The sequence below is a fragment of the Diachasma alloeum genome, unplaced genomic scaffold (assembly GCF_001412515.2).
Source record: "Diachasma alloeum isolate Michigan unplaced genomic scaffold, Dall2.0 Dall_scaffold_00198, whole genome shotgun sequence".
NCBI classification, from domain to species: Eukaryota; Metazoa; Arthropoda; class Insecta; order Hymenoptera; family Braconidae; genus Diachasma; species Diachasma alloeum.
This window is the reverse complement of record NW_021680363.1, coordinates 734671-756966: the sequence shown is the minus strand read 5'-3', so window position 1 is coordinate 756966 and position 22296 is coordinate 734671. Positions and strand designations below refer to the sequence as shown.

The 22296-nt window shown below is 33.3% G+C and overlaps 2 protein-coding genes across 2 annotated transcripts; one reads left to right on the top strand and one right to left on the bottom strand.

Moving 5' to 3' along the window:
* Window positions 1-1504: 1504 nt before the first annotated feature.
* On the top strand, window positions 1505-7713 carry LOC107048946. The gene is made up of 5 exons (XM_015272401.1): window positions 1505-1652; window positions 2711-2955; window positions 4548-4742; window positions 5776-6045; window positions 7111-7713. Exons 1-5 carry the CDS (start codon window positions 1505-1507, stop codon window positions 7711-7713), a joined length of 1461 nt encoding a protein of 486 aa, XP_015127887.1.
* A 5860-nt stretch (window positions 7714-13573) lies between these two features.
* LOC107048831 lies at window positions 13574-16016 on the bottom strand. Its single transcript, XM_015272260.1, has 3 exons — window positions 15944-16016; window positions 14742-14968; window positions 13574-13720 (listed from the first exon to the last, which is right to left on the bottom strand). Exons 1-3 carry the CDS (start codon window positions 16014-16016, stop codon window positions 13574-13576), a joined length of 447 nt encoding a protein of 148 aa, XP_015127746.1.
* Window positions 16017-22296: the final 6280 nt, after the last annotated feature.

Genomic DNA, 22296 nt, shown 5'->3' with positions numbered 1-22296 from the left:
TTTACGAGAAATACAAGAAGAATTATCACACTAGTATCTAACATGACATTCATACATATCAGCAATATATTCGAGAACCCCAATAAAACACCCACACGCCATCCCAAATGATCTCATTAATACGATTCAAATGAATCATCCCCCAAGTGCGCCCCTCATAAAATCGTCTGAACATCAATTGACGGAGGCTTGATGAAAGATTAATTACACTCGCTGCAAAAATCAACATCAATCACGGGAATCAGTGCAGACATTAATGAATTCTCAATAAACCTTTGATGACTCGTTTTCACTGATTACTAAATCATCAGATGAACGTAGAATTCAATAGTAATTAGCATTCAATGTCCCGCGGTTCCGATTGCATTTAAAATCCCTGTTGATGCGTTCTTGGCGACGAAAAGCCGTAACCCGAGGGTTACTGACCATCAGATGGTACAAGAACCCACAGGTATCAACTGTCAGTAATCCATCAACATTCGGTACGTTATTCACCACCAATAAAAATCGTTAATGACCTTGAGATCTCGACAGGTGAAAGCTCCACCCTTCATTACCCCCCGAAAGCTCCAGGCGCGCCGCAGAGCGGGAAATTCAAGGAACTATCATCCCCTGTTGTGCGTAAACTCACCATTGGCTGACACGTTAGACTACCCTCGCATCAGCCCGACTTTCCCCTTTAATTCCATCGATCCACCAATGAAGTTTCGCTCCATGAGCCTGCGGATAACCCAATTGGCCCTCGCGATGCCACCGTCAACCCCTAAAAACATCCCTCCACCGATGCACATCTCTCGAAACTTTTACATTCTCACGGGACAATGTGAAAAAAGGGGGTTTACGAGTTGATTGAAGAGCGGTAATGGCGACAGTCCAGAGGTTCATAGGCTCACGAGGACAATATATTTAAACGAAAAAAGATGTGATAAACGATACTTCAATGTTCACAATTTATCTGGGTAATTAAACGACTCCAAATAAATATTCGTAGCCATTACTCTCTCGTTATTGTTGACGTATTTAATATGATTCGGGCAAGTATGTCAAAGTGGGAATAACTTGACTGACAATTGATGATTTAAGGACAATTGTCGTATTGCATGTTTTTTTAAACAATGCCGAGGAACATTTTGTATTTGTTATTCCTGCACGAGACAATGTTCCTCATTCGAGAAGCAAATGCACTAATTTTAATCTCTCATTGTGAAATACTTTTTTCATCACCACTTGTTTGTTTATGTAATGGTAAATTGTGCTGATGACAGACGAGAAATGGTTTTTCAAATATTTTGCAGAGGGTGTTGCCAGGATAAAATGAATTATCGGACAATTGGATTTGATGATATTTGAAATGGGCTTCAATGTCAAGTGGAAAGGGATGAATTTGTGACAGGTCCAGTCCCGAGGATTTTCAATCGTAAAATCATTGGGTGGACCCGTTATCAGTGTTTGGGGGGGTGGGGGGGAGGGGGAATATTAATTTCACACATTTAACCCCCGAGTGATGAGCGAGTCTCGGCATCATCTTCGCTCCGTCTCGGATTTGTACGCTGCAGACGAAATTGAAGTATTGTTGTTGGAAGAAATAAGAGATCTGGAGCCACCGCCAACGGCGTATTCAAGGCCCGAGGACATACAGGACTTCGAAATTGGTATTATTTACATTTTCAATTGTCGATTTAATTACTCCATTCAACACGTTTATGACAATGTTAATAACACGCAGGAAAAAAATTTACTAGGGATGCCTCAGGAGGACGAAACTAAAAAATTGAATAGAAAATCCTAGCGGTTATTCTGAGAAATTCTATTGATATTAAAATTGGATATTGTATATTTTTATTTGTTCGAGATCATCCGGGAAAAAGCTCCGCATATTTATCCTGTTTCTCATGACAAGATTAAGGGGAGACTACTAGGATTTTTAAAAGTCGTGCACAGAGAAATATTCAATAAAAATTATTATTATTATTATATTATTAAATTATTTATTAATTGTCTTGCTGCTTATTTATAAGAGAATGATGTTCTTTTGTCTTGTCTTGTTTCTCTTGCTCCCTTGCGGCATCACCAAATTTTATTCGAAAAATCTAGGGAAATTGCACAGACATTCGAGTAGATTTCTATTCGATTTTTAATTTATCCCCTTGAGATTTTTCGTACAGAAGTTTTTGGGAAAATCTCCTCATATTTATTCTGTTTCTCTTGACAAGATTAATCAGGAAAAAAAATCAGAATTCAGGTCCCAAAATTGCAACAGAATAATTTGTATTGTTAAATGATAAAAAAATAACAATAATTTCTCGTCAAAGAAACCGAGAATTGTAAATTGTAAATTCAAGTGGATTTCTAATTTATTTCCTTGAGTTTTTTCTTACAGAAATTCTTAGGAAAAAATCACTCGTTTTTTTATTTCTGATGCCACAATAAATCAACAAGAGAAAAATCAGAGTTCATGCAAAACAAAATTGAAAAAAAAGTTGCAGCAAAATATTTCCTGCGCATTAAATCCGATAAAAAATAATTTCTAGTAAAAAAAACTGAGAATTGTGAACAAAATTTATTAATACGATCAATTTTTCGTAGATTTTTTGTTAAATTTTATACGATGGTTGACGATCTAGGGAATTCCAACCTTTAGTGAAATGATAATTCACTAATTCACTTCATTCATAATGAAATTGAATTAATGTTTGTATTTTGATAATAGCAGGGAGTCGAACTGGGGGAGCTATAAGCTCCCACTCGTCGGAGCTGGATTCACCAGGGGTACACTCAACCGTCCACTCGTGGGACTCACATGAGAATTACCATGGTCCTTATGGCCACGGTAATCATCGGCATGGCTCTTCCGGAAATGCACTGCCATGGCCACGTGCCAGCCACTTGGTACTTGTCTGTGACATACAGGGTCATCTTAAAACCACCACGGGTGTCGTCAGAATTCTCTTGCTCGTGAGTTCCTCCGGATAAATACAATACTCCATGTTTCAGTGCATGAAGTCACGATAAATCACATGTACGAAAAGATTTCTCTACGGAATTCTGTTGAAAATTCTATTAGTCTAGTTTTTCGCCGATTCCATCGAAAAATTCCGCAGCTGTTCTATGTGGTTTCTCATAGAAATGTTCAATTGAAAATATTGTATAGAGAAAATGAATGGAAACTCTTTCTATGGAAATTCGTCGACTTAAATTTTCAAGGTTTGTTTTGAAATTCTATTGAATTTTTACTAGAACTCCATAAAAATTCTGAATTCTGTAAAAAAATTCTGTCATTTCAAAACTAGTGCAGGTATTGTCAGAATTCTTTTTCTCCCGAGTTTCTCCAGAAAAATATAATATTCCATATTTAAATGCATGAATTTACGGAAGTGATACACGATAAATCATACGTACGAAACGATTTCTCTACGGAATTCCATTAAAAATTCTATGAGTTCCACTAGTTTTTCACCGATTCCATTGAAAAGTTACACAGCTTTTTCATGTGTTTTTTTATAGAAATGTTCAATAGAAAATATTGTATAGAAAATCTTTCTATGGAAATTCGTCGACTTAAATTTTCAAAGTTTGTTTTGAAATTCTATTGAATTTCTACTAGAACTCCAAAAAATTCTGTTGGAGTTCTGAAATTGGAAATTCTGTAAAAAAATTCTGTCACGGAAGTGATAGACGATAAATCACACGTACGAAGAGATTTTTTCTATAGAATTCTATTAAAAATTTTGTTACTTTCATTAGCTTTTCGCCGATTCCATCGAAAACTTCCGCAGCTGTTTCATATGTTTTCTCATAGAAAAAGTTCAATAACAAATATTGTATGGAAAAAATCAACGTAAAATCTTTCTATAGAAATTCGTCGACTTAAATTGTCAAAGTTTATTCTGAAATTCTATTGAATTTCTACTGGAACTCCAAAAAATTCTATTGGAGTTCTATTGAAATTCTGAAAAAAATTCTATCATTTCAAAACTTTTGCAGGTGTCGTCAGAATTCTTTTTCTCCTGAGTTTCGCCAGAAAAATACAATATTTCATATTTCAATGCATGAATTCACGGAAATGATACACGATAAATCACACGTACGAGAAGATTTCTCTACGGAATTCCATTGAAAATTCTATTAGTTCCATTGATTTTTCGCCGATTCCTTTGAAAAATTCTGCAGTTTTTTCATGTGTTTTCTTATAGAAATGTTCAATAGAAGATATTGTACAGAAAATCTTCCTATAGAAATTCACCGACTTAAATTTTCAAAGTTCTGTTTTGAAATTCTATCGCATTTCTACTAGAACTCCCTAAGAAGTCTATTATTAGAGTTCTATTAGAGTTCTGTAAAAATATGAACAAATATCTGCTGCAAAATGCACGTGAAAGTTATACAATTTTTCGTAGAATTGGCGCAAAAAATAAATAGAATTTTCCCGTAGAAATCCAATAGATTTTTTTGGATAAAGCGCTAGGATTTTCTTCTAAATTTTTTCATACGTGACATCAAAGAGCGTATGATTAAAATCCATTTATTATTGTTTTTTCATCTTTCAGATAACATCGGCAGCATGTTTGGCCACATTATGCAGTTCTGGCACAGCAAGTGTCAATCTCTTCATGCTGCCACTCGTCGGACGCTTAAGATTCATGATATTTGTCACTGTATTTTGTCTCCTAGTCACAATTCTACTTCTCTTCCTCGATATTACACACGTTGTTTACATGTTCCCCCTCAATTGGGATAAAGTGGTGAATATAATAATTCAAAGTCGAACTTTAGCGATCACTTGATCAATTCATTTGTCCATTGAGCGATTAATTAATTCCTCAAATGATTAATTTGTTGATTAATTAAGTAAATAATTGATCGATTAATTCATTAAAAGACGTATGAAAAAGATTAATAAAAAATCTGGCGTTTTCTCTGAGAAAATCCATTCAATTTCTTAAACGAATTCTATTATATTTTTTCTGATAGAGAAAAGTCAATAGATTTGGATTTTTTGAAATTCTTGCGCATAAATTGTACGTGTTTGTTTCGCCATCGTTTTTTGTTTTACATTCCGAAATCCCAAAAAGAGAAAAATTCATTCCCAAAAATTATTATTGAGAAAATGCAAACAAAATAAGTTACTTGGAAAAATCAGTATCTGTAAACTTTGTTTTGCTATAAAGAAGTATCTCTGAAAAAAACGCACAGCAAAGTTGCGTTATTTTCAATAGAATTGTCGAAAAACAGATTTTTCATAAAATTCTAATTGAAATACAATAAAATTGCCATAGTTTCAATAAAAATATAAATAGAATTTCCTAGCGAATTCGTTAGAAAATCGATCGGATTTCGACTGAACTTCTATTGAAAATTCTACTAGTTTTTCACTGATTCTACTAAAAAATTCTGCAGGATTAGAACAATCGAAATGATTTTGATTTTTCTATATAAAAATAATTTATTGTATTGAGATATTTTTCAACTGTGTTGTTTGATGTTTTTAATCAGACAAAAAAAATTACGTGGAAAAAACTTGAAAAATTTATATTGAGGAATTCCATAGAACGTGTCTCACTACAAACAATTATATAAAAAGATCAACTTTATTAATTTTTCAATTTATCAATAACATCAGCGAAAAACTAATAGAATTTTCAATAAGAGTTCAATAAAATTTTCCAGCAAATTCGCTCCGTTTATGTATTAAATTTTTCATACGTATCGTGAAAACGTGATTTTTAAATGAATAAATAAATTCTCTTGTAAATGAGAAATAAATTTTTTGCACAGAATTTTTGGGTATTCACTGGCATCGGAGTGTCGTACACAGCTGGCAGTGGCTTGCTAGGGCTCTCGATATGGGAGTACCACGGTACTGGATGGGTGCCACGTCGCACCCGTTCACAACTCACTGTGGCGGCTGGCATAGCCGTATCCTGTGCACTTTTCGCATTTTTACTCTCCTGGATACATGGAAGAACTGGGGTGAATTGCAAATCACAGTCCCATGATCATTCGCAGAGTCAGCTTTACAAGCCAGTGGATTCCACGTCGTCCGGGGTAATTTTATTCTATTCAACCCCGAAATCTTCCCATAATTTATCCAACCGTTTGTGTTTATCAATTTAGAACAACTCCTTTGAGCCATTTTACGGTCATGAACAGACAAGAATAAAAAAAAATCGAAATAAAAAAAATCCTTTCATTTTTTCAATTTTGTCAACGTTACGAGTGCCATGCGCCCTCCTCTTCAGGACAGTTTATTAATCTGTGACAACAAAATATTTGAATATATACGAACTTTAACAAGTGCCCCATTGCACAGGTCTAAATCAAGTATATTTTTTTTTTTGTAAAAATTAGCAATTCGCCATCAAACCTTAATATGATCTCTAAATGTCCCGAATGTCTAACGTGAGCTCCATATGCCCTTGTTAATCATCTAACAGACGTCGACTAAATTAAAATTAAACTGGTTTAAATTTCCACTGAACATTGATTAAACCTTGACGAAACCTTGGTTAAACCCTGATTTAGCTCTGACTAAAATGCCGGCTAAACCCTGACTAAACTCCGACTAAACCCTGACACAACCACGATTAAATCCTGACTAAACTCGGACTAAACCCTGACTAAACCCCGACTAAACCTTGGCTAAACTCCGACTAAATCTCGACTACACCATGATTAAACGCTTTTTAAGGCTATAATTTCAAAGCAAATGATGCGATCGCCACTATCTTTGAATTCGACCGAGATGTTGCATAGAATGAAAATACTATATTTCGATACGAAAGCGTAATGTTATATTTCTGATTTGAGGAGGTGAAATAAAGGAGTTGTGCGCATGTGCCGAATTACCACCAGAGCGAAGGCGATGGTGGTAAGCACGTGGGTAAGGTCCCTCTATTTTACCTCCCGCGGGTGAAAAATCTATTTTCGTCACTAGGTCGAAAAAAACTTTTTGAGGCTGCTGCTATGTTCACCCCGTGCTGAAAAGGGCCTTTTCGCTTACCCGTAAACGAAAAATCTTGTTGTTTCTAGAATTATGGGCTTTTCAAGACGAAATTTCCTATCGAAAGGTATTCTAATCATTTTTCAAAAGCGACATTCATGAAATTCCAGATGACCCTGAAAGACAAGAGTCCGAAGCCGGCGTCAGGCTGGGTGGTGAAAAGCCAAAAAACGAAGAAGAGCGTTGACACTGAGTCAAACACAACGAGTAAAGGGAACGGTAACTGCGAAAAATACAAATCGAGAAAGGACCACTGGGCATCAGCGAGAGACGCCTTCCTCCCGCAGGAGGACGAAGAGGTCCAGACGATGCAGAGGGACGAGAGTGATCTCGAGAAGAAGAGACGAAGAAGAAGACGAGACGGAAGTGGTTCGAGTGGGAATGGTGTTGCTGGGAAGAAAGTGGAGCCACCGACTGGGAGACGAGTGCCACAGAAGTTGCCCCTCAAGCAGATTGAGAGGCCACAGCCACGAAGAGCTAATGCTGGCAAAGGACCGACAGTAAAAACATCGAGGACTAGCACTAACAGCGATTTCCAGAGCTGTTTAGCAGCCACTGTCAAGGAGTGGGAGATGCAGGGAGCCACTGAGGCTGAACGAGTTGACGCTGCCAAGGCCATTGAAGTCGCCATGTGGTCCAGTCAGTGGCGACAACCACCTGACGATGTTCAACCGTGCTCCAGCAAAACTGTTGATCCTTATCCATTCCCATGAACCCTCAATCCTTCCAGCGAATTAAGCATGTTATGAACGATTTGAAAAGAAATTAATCCAAGGACATCTTGTACAAAGTATATCAATGCCTTGTAAATTGTGCTGCCGTCTACGTATTTATCGAGTTTTGTTCAGTCGTAGGTATGTTTTGTTCAATTCACGCACGAAAAAATTTCATCATTTTGAAATTCTATTGAATTTTTACTGGACATTCGAGTAATTTTGCATTTACTTTGAGAGACGTCGGAAGTAAAACAAAGTCACCGAAATGCAGGGAAAATTTGGCGCCATGAATTTTCAACCAAAAGAGGATGAAAAAATCTAGAGGATGGCATGTAAAATTTGTTCCGTTTCGAGGAAGTGGATGAAACCAGTTGAAGATGAGCTGAAAAGGATTAATCATTTTGAGAAGTGTTTAAAAGTGCGAGGTGGTTGAAAGGTATGGGTGCCGCCATCTTGCTTGGGTACCCTCTCCCTCTACCCGAAAGGGCTTTAAAGATGGCGGTGACCTCACCTTCTATTTTTAACTAATCCTCAAAATTATTTATCCTCGCGGATGAAAATATTTGGTAAAAAAATGCTGGCGAAGTCGTTAGAAAATTCTATTGGATTTCTACTGAACTTTCTATTAGTTTTTGGCCGATTCTATTGAAATGTTCTTAAGTCAACAAATTTTTCAAGTTCCCTCCGATAATTGAATAAATAAATAAAAAATTGTATCGAGGAGTTTTGATAGAAAATATTTCAGTAGAATAAATTGCGTGGAAAAATTGCATTCTGATGATTTTCTCTGTAAAATTTTTTCCATATTCTCTATGAAATTTTTTCGTACGTGCTGTGGTACTTATATGGGTGGTTTTATTATTATTGTGTGTGTGGATGTGTTTATCGTGAGTTTGATGGTGGATATAGTATTAATGGGGGCGAGGGTGGATTTGGTCAGTGAATAGGTGATTAATCAGTATTAATTTTGGTGGTGAAGTGGGGGGTAAGGGGAGTTCGATGTTCAGATACAGATTCTTATGGATATCTTGGGAACTTGGAATTGGTGAATTTTTACGGGAGACTTCTTCTGAACGTCCGTAAAAAAATTTCCAAGCGATTATTCTAAGCATATTCAGCGAATAATGAAGTCGGGGGTAATTGAATTGTTGATAAACTACATATGAAAAAATTCATTTTCACAAAGAGATCCTATTGAAAATGTACTACTTTTTCGCAGATTTTTATTGACAAAAACATGATATTTAATTGACAATTTTTTTTCATTTTTATGCTATTTTTTTTATTTTTTATTATATCCCTTTTTTTCGTTTCACATCACTAAATGGCACAAAAAAAAGAAACTCATTTTTTATTGCGAATTTTTATTGGAAAAGTGACAACCGAATGAATTGTCTAGAGAAATCAACATCGTGGAATGAATAATAAATCATTTTACAACGTAAAATTACATGATTTTCAATAAAAACCAGTGAAAAATCCACTACAATTGCTACAAAAATCAAAGGCGAAAGAAGATTTTTAAATTTTTTTCATATGTCATATCTCGAAAGATAGCACTTCACCACCGATTTATTTTCCTAGTCAGTAACATATCGTGTGAACATTCCAAGGCTTAATTCCGCCGAAGGTGAAATCGATTTTTTTTCGTCGATTATTTCGCATAGTCATTTTGTTTCATTAATGTTCAAGTAATTTTCGGTAGGTATGATTTTCATCTCGTCCATATGATGAATTTCTCGTCCTTTTTATACGAATATTTAGGGATTTTTGGATTTTTCAATAATGAGTGAATTTAATTACACCGATTGAATTTTAGAGGTAAGAATTGAGAAAATTGAGATGAAATATCGTGAGTGTTCACTTAGTCTTATTAAACAAGAGAATTTGTTTAAATTCATCATTGCACCGGTGAAAAAAATTGATAGGAAAACCTAGCTTTCCTTGAGAAATTCTGAATTCTGAAATTAAATTTCGATTGAAAATGTATAAGAATTGGAGTTCTATCAGAATTCTATTGAAAAAATTTATTTGTTCTTTGCGTCGCTTCTATTGGAGATTGTGCAAATTTATCGTGGTACTTTATTACCAGATATTTTATGGGAAAAAGTCAATAGATTTTTATTCTTCTATAAAAACTCTTGAGCCTAAATTTTTAGATTCATGATAAAATAAAATAAATACAAAATTCATGCCCACAAATTCTCATAGAAGTCTCAACAGAATGAATTATAGCGAAAAATCAATATCTACAGACGTCTTTCTGCGAACAAATATCTATTTAACGTTCGATCACTCGCGCTCGGCCGCCACCTTTCATCCGTCGCACAGTTGGCGCAGCGCCGCTGGGTTGAACCGAGCGCACTGTTGCCACCTTGGCTCTTACCGCTATGCGCGCATTTCACGGGTGGCAGTGAATGTAGCAATGCTGCCGCTCGAGGCGTCGGCAGAGACTCACTCGCACTAGGCGGCACGGCGCCGCTTTTCTGTCCGTTCGACGGTTCCGTTCTTCTCTTCGCTAAACAAATTTCCCGAAAAAAAAACGGACAACGCCAACTATTAATAAAAAGATTGAACTAGGAACTCTAATTTTTTCAGAATTTTTAAGCGTCGGGAAATACGTTACAATATAAAAAACGCAAACCGGCGGCGCCGTGCTCGTTCAGCAAGTGGTCGAGGGTTAAGAACGCACAAGCCAGTTTCATAATTTTTAATAGAATTGACGCAAAAAAATGAGTTTTCAATAGAATTTTTATAGACATCTAACAGAAATTCAATCGAATTCCTTGGAGTAAACGCTGGGTTTTTCTATTAAATTCTTTCTCACGTGTGTAGATTCGAGGAGTTTCATTTTTTTGTCAAACGATCATTTCAGGGGTGAAATGATGAAATGGAATTAATTAGTCCCTTGCAGATTGGAGTTTTTGTAGATACATTGTTATTAATGGATAACAGTGAATGGAGATTTTATATATGTAATACATGCAGATTTAAGTATATGTGATACATTAGAAAAAATGTTTTTGAATGATGAAATTTCACCGAAAGCTCAATTCAATCGCAAAGTTTTGAGCAGCGGGAAGACGAGAATTCCCCATCTTACTTAAATTTTCCAAGTTCTTTTCCTTGAATTTTATTATGAGAACAAAATTAAAATACAGCGAAAAGGAATTAGGAAATTTCGAAACGGTAAAACGGTTCAAGTCGACTTAGCTCTCAGCTGAGTTTTTGAGGAATATCTCTGAATCTAAGGGAGATAGCGAAATTTTCATTATAATCTTTTTGATAGCTCTCAAATTGCTCTACAAAAAAAGATATAACAAATATTTTACTATCTGCCTTAGATTCCGAGACATTTATTGAAAACTGACCAATAGTCAAAAGCGACTTAAATCGTTCATCTGAGTTTTTGCGCAATATCTCCGAATCTAAGACAAATGTCGAAATTTTCGTTAAACTCTTTTTGGTAGCTCTCCATTCACTCTACAAAAAAGATCATAACAAAAATTGTGCCATCTGCCGTAGATTTCGAGATATGCATTGAAGACTGTCCAAAAGTCAAAATCTACTTAAACCGTTTTGCTGTTTCGCTACTGAATTGAGATTAAATGATTGTAATTTCTCTGGAGCTGTCACTTGATAGAATGTTTCTATAGTGCAGGCATTTTTTTCTCAGTAAAATGACTCGTATGAAAGAAAATAAACATAAAAATTCTGAGATTCTATCAGAAATTCTATTGATTTTTAACTTCAATTATAATTAAAAAATACACAACCTTAACAAATTAAATCTGCAACTGAATCGATTTATCACGTTTCATCATTCCACATCTGATTATCAATAATAATTCATAAAATTCATAAATTCAATCCTCACATTATTTGGTGGCGAGCTTTAACATAAAATATGTTTAAAATAATGATTCACTGCCAAATGAATAAATCATACGAATAAAATGATTTTAAATGAAAAGTGAAAAAATCTCATCGCTACGAAAATCGAATAAAAACTAGTTACCAAAGTTTCCACGAATACTTTGTATTTTTCACAATTAGTTTATTCACATTCTACACTATTCAGTGAGTGATATTTAAACTTCAACAACTTATTTCATCAGCGAGCAGAACTTGTATAAAAATTGAGAGAGAAAATAAAGAGGACGAAATAATGGAAATTGTAAAATTGAAAGAGTTTACGGAATTTTTGCTGTTTGAATGGAGAGTGAATAAATAGCTGGGGGTGACTTCGAAATTAACAAATATAATATATATTTTGTAACTGAAGTCCTCAGATATTGCCGATTGATGATGTAGGATAATAATTGATGCGATTCGTGTTTGAATTTTTTTTAGAGTTGTTGGACTGAAGAAATCATTGGGCATTGAAAAAAATCAGTAGGAATTTCTGGAGCTGGAATTCTCTCTAGATTTTTCGAAGGAATGATTTATTGTTAATTAATTATTTGTTCATTGAAAAAGGGATTTAATCAATTGGAAAATCGAAAAACGAACGGTAAATGTTTGAATAATTTTTATAAACTTTGTCAATGATTTCTTCAATCTTTCAATTCGGAAGGGAAAAAGCAAATGGAGATAAAAACTCGTCATACGTACTTTAGGAATGCAAAACGATCTCTCAACGCACAACAATTAAATTGTATGTGTGATAAAGAAGGGAAAAAAATTGATGAGAATTCAGTCGTCAAGTGATGGAGTAGAAGAAGTCAATTTCTCTTGAATAGTTCAATTTTCTGGAGATAGTGAAATTTTAAAGGGAATTACGCGCGAAGAAATTTAATAGAAAAACCTAGCGAATTCGTTAGATAATTCTATTGTAATAGAATGTAATATATAATATATATTATATATATATTTTTTCCAAAAAAAAATCCAATCCAATTCGTTTTTTGCGACAATTCTACTAAAAATTATACGTCTCCCCGTGTTTTTAAATATACATTCGTCTGATGAAAAATTTCTATAGATGTTTATTTTCCTGAATTAGTTTTTCCCTTAGGATTGCTTTCTGTAAAAATTCTTGGACGGAATTTTTCCTTATTTTCTGAATTTTACTATGAGAAAAACTTATGAAATTTATGCCACCGAAATTCTATAGAAAAATGGAAATCTCTCGGTACAAAACGGCTCAAATAGAAATAGCGCAAAAAATGAATAGAATTTTTCAATAGAATTCTAATAAAACTCCAAGAGAATTCTCATAGAGTGCCGATAAGAATTCAATAGAATTTCTTAGAGAACGCACTAGGTTTCTCTATTGAATGTTTTATGCCTCAGACCTAGTCTGACTTGACGAATTCTGTTTCAAGACTTCACGACTGAATAAACGACCCTTTGTCGTCGCGTAAAAAAACGCCAAAATGAATAATCAGCATCGACTAAATACTCATTTCATTGATTAATTTCCTAGGTAGGAGAATAAACCCAAGAAAATACACGCGCACGTTTTACTCGCCAATTTTACGAAAAAAAGCCAAGAAGGTACTAAGACATTGCGACAATCCGATTATAATCTGTAATAAATCACTGTACATTGAAATAACTAATGAGGATTGACTAAATTGCGAGCAATTGTCGATATGAATTTCATTCGGTAATTCGACTCAGTCTCAATGAATAAAATGTACTCAGTTCAGCAGGATAAAAATATTAAGAAAAATTTACGATGAAATCCATTCGAATTATTAAATTATTAACATTAATTATTTTAATATATTTATGTACACTGAAAAATGGATAAATGCAGGTACCTCTTTTGTGAAATGGGAAGATCAATACAGATGAAATGAAAATGTAATATCGAGGCTTTGGAATTCATTACAGTTCCCTGTTCTTTTTTTTACTTTGGGTTCTGGTGTTGCAGAAGATTACTTTTCAATTCTTGTTGGGCCTTCGAGGACTCGGGATTATTAGTCTGACTCATTCCTTCGTAATCTGGGTGATAATTTGTGTCGTAGTAGCCAACATTAGAGGGTATTCCGTACGCCTGAAAAAATTATTTATTCTGAGTGCGAAAAAATTTAATGGAAAAATTTAGTGAATTCTCTGGACAAATCTATTGGATTTCTACTGAATTTTCTATTAGTGTTTGGCTGATTCTATTGAAATGTTTAATAGAAATTTACTTATTTATTTATGTATTTATTTATTTAATGCACTTTTGTGGACTTGGTCACAGTTCATGTTGGGGGGGGGAGGCTACAAATCCATGAAAATTGATCCATAATTATTCAAGCCATAAAGCCAAGGATATATAGTACAACTTTCTTTAAAAAACTGAAATAAAATAAAGGAAAGAAAAAGGTAAAGGCAGGGCCCTAGGTAGAGTAGCGTTAGAAGTATTCAAAATAAAATATTATAAATCGATGAGAAAATAGTAGAGTAATAGCAAATATTCTGTAGAAAAAGTTAACAGAATTCGATTTTTCTATACAACTTAATCTATTGAGATATTTTTTATAGAATTGTCTAGGCTGGAATTTTCGAAGTTTTTTCATTCCATTTTTATTTTCTTATCATCAAGAATCTGACTATCCAAATAATCATCAATCTTCCTAACTCAATTACTGATTAATGAATAATTCGAAATTTGACTATTTAGGCTCGGTTGCACCAGTTCCGGGTAACGAAAACGTCTGATAAGAAAAAAACAAATTTGGATGTGCGGTGGATTATTTTACCCGGGAGAGTATCATAAATTTATTCCAGGGACAAAAAAAAATTTAATCCCAAGATTAAATTAGTGTTAATTCAAATCGGGCTACAGGATAAATAAAAATTTATTCTTCGGGTCGAATATTCAAAATAAATTGAAGATTACTTCAATAATTAAAATTTAAGAGTGATATTAACTAATTGACTATCTGATTATTTAACAGTAATTATAATTTATGGAGATGGCTATCGCTGAGTCCATCGGAATTTTTTCTGTAGTGAATATTAACAAAGGTTTCAAGTTTTTATTCTTGAATTTTTAACTCAATAATTCAAATATTTTTGCTGTCTACCTCTTGCGAGTGTCTGGATGTTGTGCAATGGGACATCCACTCGGTGGATCGACCGTAGGGATTACGAGGGGCTGAGAACTCGGTTTGTACTAATCTCTGTGCATACTGATGCCCCATGATTAAACGCTGCTGGTGCTGATAGATCCACTGCTGCTGCTGCAGGTATTCATAATAGGAAGAATCGTATGTGCTTGTCGATGGCATTGGGGCCAATGGATTTGTAACAGCTATTGCGGGAGAGACGAATGTTTAATCCATGTTGAGGAGACGCATAATTTTTTAAACATTTCTTTTACAAAAATTGGAAATAATTGAAAAGTGAGAAATTAGAAATAATTGAGAAGTGAATTCTCAGATGTTGAATCTTCGTCGTAAGACATTTCTTATTGGAAATTTTGTCAGCTGCAAAAGAATTCCTTTAACATTTTATCCTAAACCACTTGTTTTTTTAATAAATCCAGAATAAATAAAAATGTAACTCAGAGTCAATTCAACAATTCTTATCAAATATCACGATATCTAGATAATGAGTGGTTTGAGAAGGAAATGTCATAAAACGTTTTTTGTCGGGAATTTTGTCAGCTTTAAAAAATATCTTCTGCTATTTTTTCATAGGACTATTCGTTTTCGAGATAAATGCAGGGAAAATCAGAGATTTCGAATTTAACTCGTTATAATTCACCATTTCGTAACAGAATTCAGTATATTGAGCAATAATTGTATGAAATTCATCATAGTAATTGGTAAAAATTCATAATATGCGTGGAAAAACTCAGGAAGGATTTCCGCGAAAATTTGTATCGGAAATGCCTGAAAATTCGATTAATTTTAGAAACATTCATAACAAAATATTTAATCAATACATTTTTAATTTTTCTCTATCATCTGTTTTGTTGGTATTTTGTCAGCAAAAATCCCCGACTATAAATTTCTCAAGTATTGGTTCTTGAATTTAAATAAAAAATACAGGGAAAAACAAATTGTTTAAATTAAATTTCCAGGAACTTTTGTGGCCAAAAAATATTTAAAAAATAGATCGAAAGGCCCAATCACTTGTATTTTATGTGAATATTCCAACAAAAGAAAAAACTGAATTTTTCAGAAAACTGAGAGAATTTCCAACAGACGTCCGATAGAATTCACCAAAATTCAACAGAAATCTTCAAGTTTTCCGTTTAATTTTCTCATATATGAATAATTACCCTTCGCACGTTGAAAATTGAGAACTGAATCGTAATACTGCCTCTTTTGCACTGCCATGTCGCAGTTTTTCATATAATAATTCTTCCCCCAATCATTAGCATCATTCTGAGAGTAATTAATGCCCCTGGGATGAGAGAATTCTCTCCTCTCGTTAGAACACACTCCAGCTCTTTTCAACGTCGGATTGATCCTCTTAGTGTTCAAATCCACGTTATTTTTAACTCTAGTTAAAAATCGTTCGATGCTAGTTTCAAGTCTCTTGCTGACTGTCAAATTATCGAGCAGGAAAATTTCGTTATTCTCGTCATTGGATTGCGTTTTTGGCCCTTTGGATTCCATATTTACGGATGGGGGATTTTTTTCGGAGGCCGGGGCATTCTGAGAGGATGTGGATGTACTCGATACGTCATTTTTTTCGCATAAGTAACTTGAACGATTAGTTGGGATTAGCTAAGAACAAAAATGAAATCATTTGAATTTTTTTTATTTTCACATTTTTGATATTTGAGTTTTGATTTCCTAAACGAGTGATTTTTGAGGGAAATACTAAGAGACTTTTCTCAGAGGATTCAATTTTCTGGGGAAAAGCTCTCATATTTTATCCTGAAATCGATAATTACCGAGATAATTTTATCATTAATAAAGTAGAATAGATTTTATATAACGAGATTCAAATCAATTTTGTCTGGATGTTGGTTTTTAATGAATATCTCGAAATTGAAGGGTGATAGAAGAAATTCTCTGAGAAGATTTTTTGTAGAACAAAATGAGAGCTACAAAAAAGGTTGAGACAAAAATTTCGCTTAGATTTTGAGAAATAATATAAAACAATAAATGAAGAAAATTATGTGCAAAATGAACATTCGAAGCTAAATTGCTAATTTATGCATTAAAAATATGCATTAAAATACCTAGCCAATTCGCTAGACAATTCTATTGTATTTCTATTGAACATTCTATTAGTTTTTTTACCGATTCGATTGAAATGTGTAATAGAAAATATTCTATAGAAAACGTCAATGAAATTCGATTTTTCAATATAAATTATTCGTTTGAGATATTTTTTTATAGAATTTCCTCGGCGTAAATTTTCCAAGCTTTCTTCATCCTATTTCTCTTTTCTGTTCATCAAGAAAATTAAACAACAAAACAACATAACTAGAAAATATCTGAATAGAATAAGTTAGGTAGAACAATCGAGTTTTATTGGATTTTTGTATAGAATATGTTCTATTGAATATTTCAATAGTATCACCCAAAAACTAATAGTATATTCAATAGAAATCCAATGGAATTGTCAGCGAATTCGCCAGATTTTTCTATTAAATTTCTTCGTGCGTGTGCTGAAGACAAAAGCGACTTCCCCCTTGTTCCAGGGATCACCATTAATATTAAATTTCTGTAATATTACAAGGATTTGACCCTCACATTAATAAAGATTTAAAATATGCTGATCAAATTTTATAAATGGTACAATATTAATCATCTATTTCTTTTCGATTAATGATGAATTAAAAATTTGATAATATGGAACTGTAAATTTACCACCAAGTGAATAATTCAAATTTCTTAAAAGGGGGATTTTCAATTACACTAATAATCCTCAATCTTCCTACCTCAATTACTGATTAATAAAATAGTTGAAAATTTGAATATTTAAGGGGAGACACTGTGAGTTTTCAAAGTCGTGGGTTATTGGAGTGAGACTTCATACGTTGAAGATCGATTATATAGATCTGAAAACGCGTAATTAGTGCAAAAAAAATTTTTTTATTGTTCGTTTGCCCGAAAACGCTTAAAATGCTAAAAAACTGTCCAGAGCCTCGAATTTTTAAGGTACAAAAGATTTTTTTTCCAAAATTTTCGGAAAAATGTGTGGAACAACAATTACGAGCCAGTTTTTTGGAATTCGACTTCTACACAGCTGATTTAGGTTTTTTTCATATAAAAAAATTTACTATTGGTGTAAAAAAAATACAAAAAAAGCAAATTTAGCCATGTAAGAGGCGAATTAAAAAAAAATAGCCCGTAATTGTTATTCCACATATTTTTCCGAAAATTTTGAGAAAAAAAAATCATTCGTAGCTCAAACATTGGAGGCCCTGGACTGTTTTTGGCATTTTAAGCATTTTCGGGCAAACGAACAATGAAAAAAATTTGTTTTTGCACTAATTATTTGTTTTCAGATCTATATAATCGATTTTCAACGCATGAAAAGTCTCACTCCAATAACCCACGATTTTTAAAACTCACAGTGGTCTCCCCTTAAATTGATGATACTTAAATAATCAAAAAATTTAAGAGTGATGTTAACTAATTGACGGATAAAATAATTAATTTAATTTTTAATTTTTAACGAAATTTATTATAAGAAAGATACACAAAAAACAACTCTCTTACAATAGGCCATCGCCCGAGGGCCTTCAACCAAACGGCTAAAATATTTAACGGTAATTTTATATTATGGATTTGGGTATCCCTGCTTGTCTCACCCTTTTATTAATAGAATATGCTTCAGTACCTGATATGGATGATAACCCTGCATATTCTGGGAATTGCAAGACATCAAAACCCCAACATTAGCCATTGGAACTCTTAAAAACTTATTATTCTCAGTCTTAACGAGGAAATCTCCAAAGGAATTAGATAAACCGGAATTCCCGTTCTGTACCACGAAGGGAGTGGGCACCCAGTTCATCTTGTACCCCTGGGGTACACTCCCAGGGTCCACGACCACGTGACCACTGTTTGAGGGGTAACAATTCAGCTTTTGGCTGTTCTGATTGATCATGAAATCGGTTTCTGCTGCGGAAAATCCACGTGGAGGGTAAAATTCTTGGGATATCGCCTGCAATGTAAAAAACATCTTCAATTCTGAAATTAAAAAATTTTATGAAGAAACCAAGAGAAAACGCTGCGAAATTGTACTGAATTTCTGCTAAAGATATTTAATAATTTTTGCCGATTCTATTGAAAAATTATTTGTAACTTATTTGCGCGTTTTTTCTGAATAGAAATGTTCAATGGAAAATATTCTATCGGAAAAAAATCAATAGAAGTTTATTTTTCTATACAGTTTAGTCTATTGAAATATTTTCTATAGAAATTCCTCGGCCCAAATTTTTAAACTTTTAGCAAATTCGCTAGGAAATTCTATTGGTTTTTTTTGAAAATAATTAATGATTTTTAGCCGATTCTATCACAAAATTATTTGTAACTGATTTGCGCGTATTTTCTGAATAGAAATGTTCAATGGAAAATATTCTATAGGAGAAAAATCAACAGAAGTTTATTTTTCTATACAGTTTATTCTATTAAAATATTTTCTATAGAAATTTCTCGGCTCAAATTTTTAAACTTTTTGTTTGATTTTTCAAATAGAAAAAAAAGATAAATAGAATGGAAAAAATGTCAGAAATTTATTCTTTTCGACCGAAGAGTGCAATTACAAGAAAATTGAGGAATTAAATTCTTTCACAAAACTCATTCTGCCAAGATTTTCTCTGTGAAAATTCCTAGAGATAACTATTCGTAGCGTTTTCTCTCTATTTTTTCATGACGAACCAAGATATACTGAGTAAAACCATGCGAAATTTTGGCAGAAAAAAATTTAAAGTAAAAGACCTATTGATTTTTTTCTGTTGAGATGTACTACGCAACAATTTCAATCATAAATTATTGAAAATAATTGTTGATATTTCAGTGGAAAATAGCTGAGGACAATTAGTCACCGTTTTATCCCCAGGAATATTTATCGATGCTGTTGTACTCATGTGCTCTCTCCCCTCGTCTTTTCCTACGTCATCAGTTGGATTTACCACACCTGGGATTAGAGACTGGCTGGAATAATGAAAATAGGAGCAGAAATAAAGACCCCTCGCAAAAACATCCTCGCAAAAAACCTCTGAGTACCAATTAACCAAGGCCTGGTTTCAAAAAAATTAAAATTTAGTAGAGAAAAGCGAGTGTTCCCGAGTGATCCCTAAGAACTTTTAGTGAATTTTTATTGAAAGTCTACACAAAAAAATTACTCTTGATCAGTAGAAACGGGTACTTGTACCCAGTGCCAATAGGTTTCTGGGGAAAAGGCACATTTTTGTACTTTCTCGAAGTCACAAAACAACTTGTTGCAAGTATCCACGGACGAAAAAATTTAATAGAAAAACCTATCGAATTCGTTAGAAAATTCTACTGAATTTCTATTGAACTGTTCTATTAGTTTTTGGCCGATTCTGTTGAAATGTTCAATAGAAAATATTCAGTAGAAAAAGTCAATAGAATTCTATTTTTCTATATAACTTATTCTATTGAGATATTTTCTATAGAATTTCCTCGGCCCAAATTTTCAAAGTTTTTTTTTTGATTTTTTTTATGAAAAGAAAAGAAAAATAGAATGAAAAAAACTTGGAAAATTTGAGTCGAGCAAATTCTATAGAAAATATATGAAAAGAATAAATTGTATAGAAGAATCGAATTCTGTTAACTTTTTTATTGATTTTTTTCTGTTGAACATGTCAATAGAATCAGTCAAAGCGAATAGAAAGTTTAATAAAAATTGAATAGAATTTTCTAACGAATTCGATAGGTTTTTCTATTAAATTTTTATTACTTGTACTGAGTACCTGGCTGGTTCTCTTGAAAAGTACCAAATAAACTCAATATAAGTTGAGTATAAGAACTCAAAAATAAAAAATGTTTTTCTACCTCTTCTAAAAACTAAATTTCGTCAAAAATTCAAAAATCCAAATAATTCCCTTTTTGTGAGTAATAAAATTGGAAAGAAATTAAAAACGGTTTTACGAATCCTTTTAAATGTCGATAACAACACAAAACTTGAAAAAAGCNGTATAGAAGAATCGAATTCTGTTAACTTTTTTATTGATTTTTTTCTGTTGAACATGTCAATAGAATCAGTCAAAGCGAATAGAAAGTTTAATAAAAATTGAATAGAATTTTCTAACGAATTCGATAGGTTTTTCTATTAAATTTTTATTACTTGTACTGAGTACCTGGCTGGTTCTCTTGAAAAGTACCAAATAAACTCAATATAAGTTGAGTATAAGAACTCAAAAATAAAAAATGTTTTTCTACCTCTTCTAAAAACTAAATTTCGTCAAAAATTCAAAAATCCAAATAATTCCCTTTTTGTGAGTAATAAAATTGGAAAGAAATTAAAAACGGTTTTACGAATCCTTTTAAATGTCGATAACAACACAAAACTTGAAAAAAGCTACTTTAAATCCCATGCTTTCTCGAGTTTCAACACGCGGCGCAGAGCATTTTCCGTATGGATTAATGCATTTTCCTCTATTAGTGAAGGAGTAAAACTTTTTTTTCATCAAATGCCATTGGCACCTTTAAAAGTTTCCTTCACGTCCTTGAGAAATGACATTTTTCAATGTTCACTAAAAGAGTTAGTTTTTTTAGTGAACAAGCAGAAAATTAAAAAAGTTTTGTTTTTATAAAACCCGCGTGACACCCTTGAACAAACGAAATGAAAAATATTTTTTTTACTTTTGATGGAACATCGGGGCTTCAAGTCTAGCGAATCCAGTGGCCTTGAAGAATATGTCTTTGACAATCTCTGCAGACACATCTTTGGGGGGAGGTACCATGGACACCAGGAGCCTCAGGCCATTCACATCGAAATCCTCCAGCAACACGAAAACGGTTTTCAGGAGTCTTTCATACGCGTGAATGCCGTCCTCTGGTTGGTACATGTGGAGAAGTCTCGCGATTGTTTTCGTGATGTTTGTCCCCTCATATCTAGCTCGCATGGATGACCACAGGGAGGCAAAGGCATGTAGGTCCTCCTGAATCTCATTGGTTTTATTATCCACTGCTGATAAAAAATTAATTTAATTTTTTTCAGATATTATAAATTAAATCGAGTCATTTAAATGGCATCTGGTTATTTATGGAATAAATTTAATGACATTTCCTTCATTATTTTTTTTACTATCTTTTTGGTCGAAAAATTTATTCTGAGATGAACAAAAACAAAATTAAAGGGGAGAGTTGCATTTCAATAGAAGACAATTGAATCATTTTGCTTATTTATTAAGTAAATTTAATACGATGTCTTTCATTATTTATTTTTATTAGCATTTTTTTGTTCGAAGAATTTTTTCCTGAATGGAAAAAAAATAGATCGGAAGAATCGTAATTTAATTGAACGTAATTGAATTCAGTAGCGAAGGGGTAAAACGGTTTCAGTCGACTTCTCTCCCAGTTGAGTTTTTCAGAAATATATCCCAATCTAAGGGAGGTGGCGAAATTTTTGTGATTACATTTATTGCAGCTCTCAATCAGCTCCACAAGAAAGGTTATAACAAAAATTTTGCGATCTCCT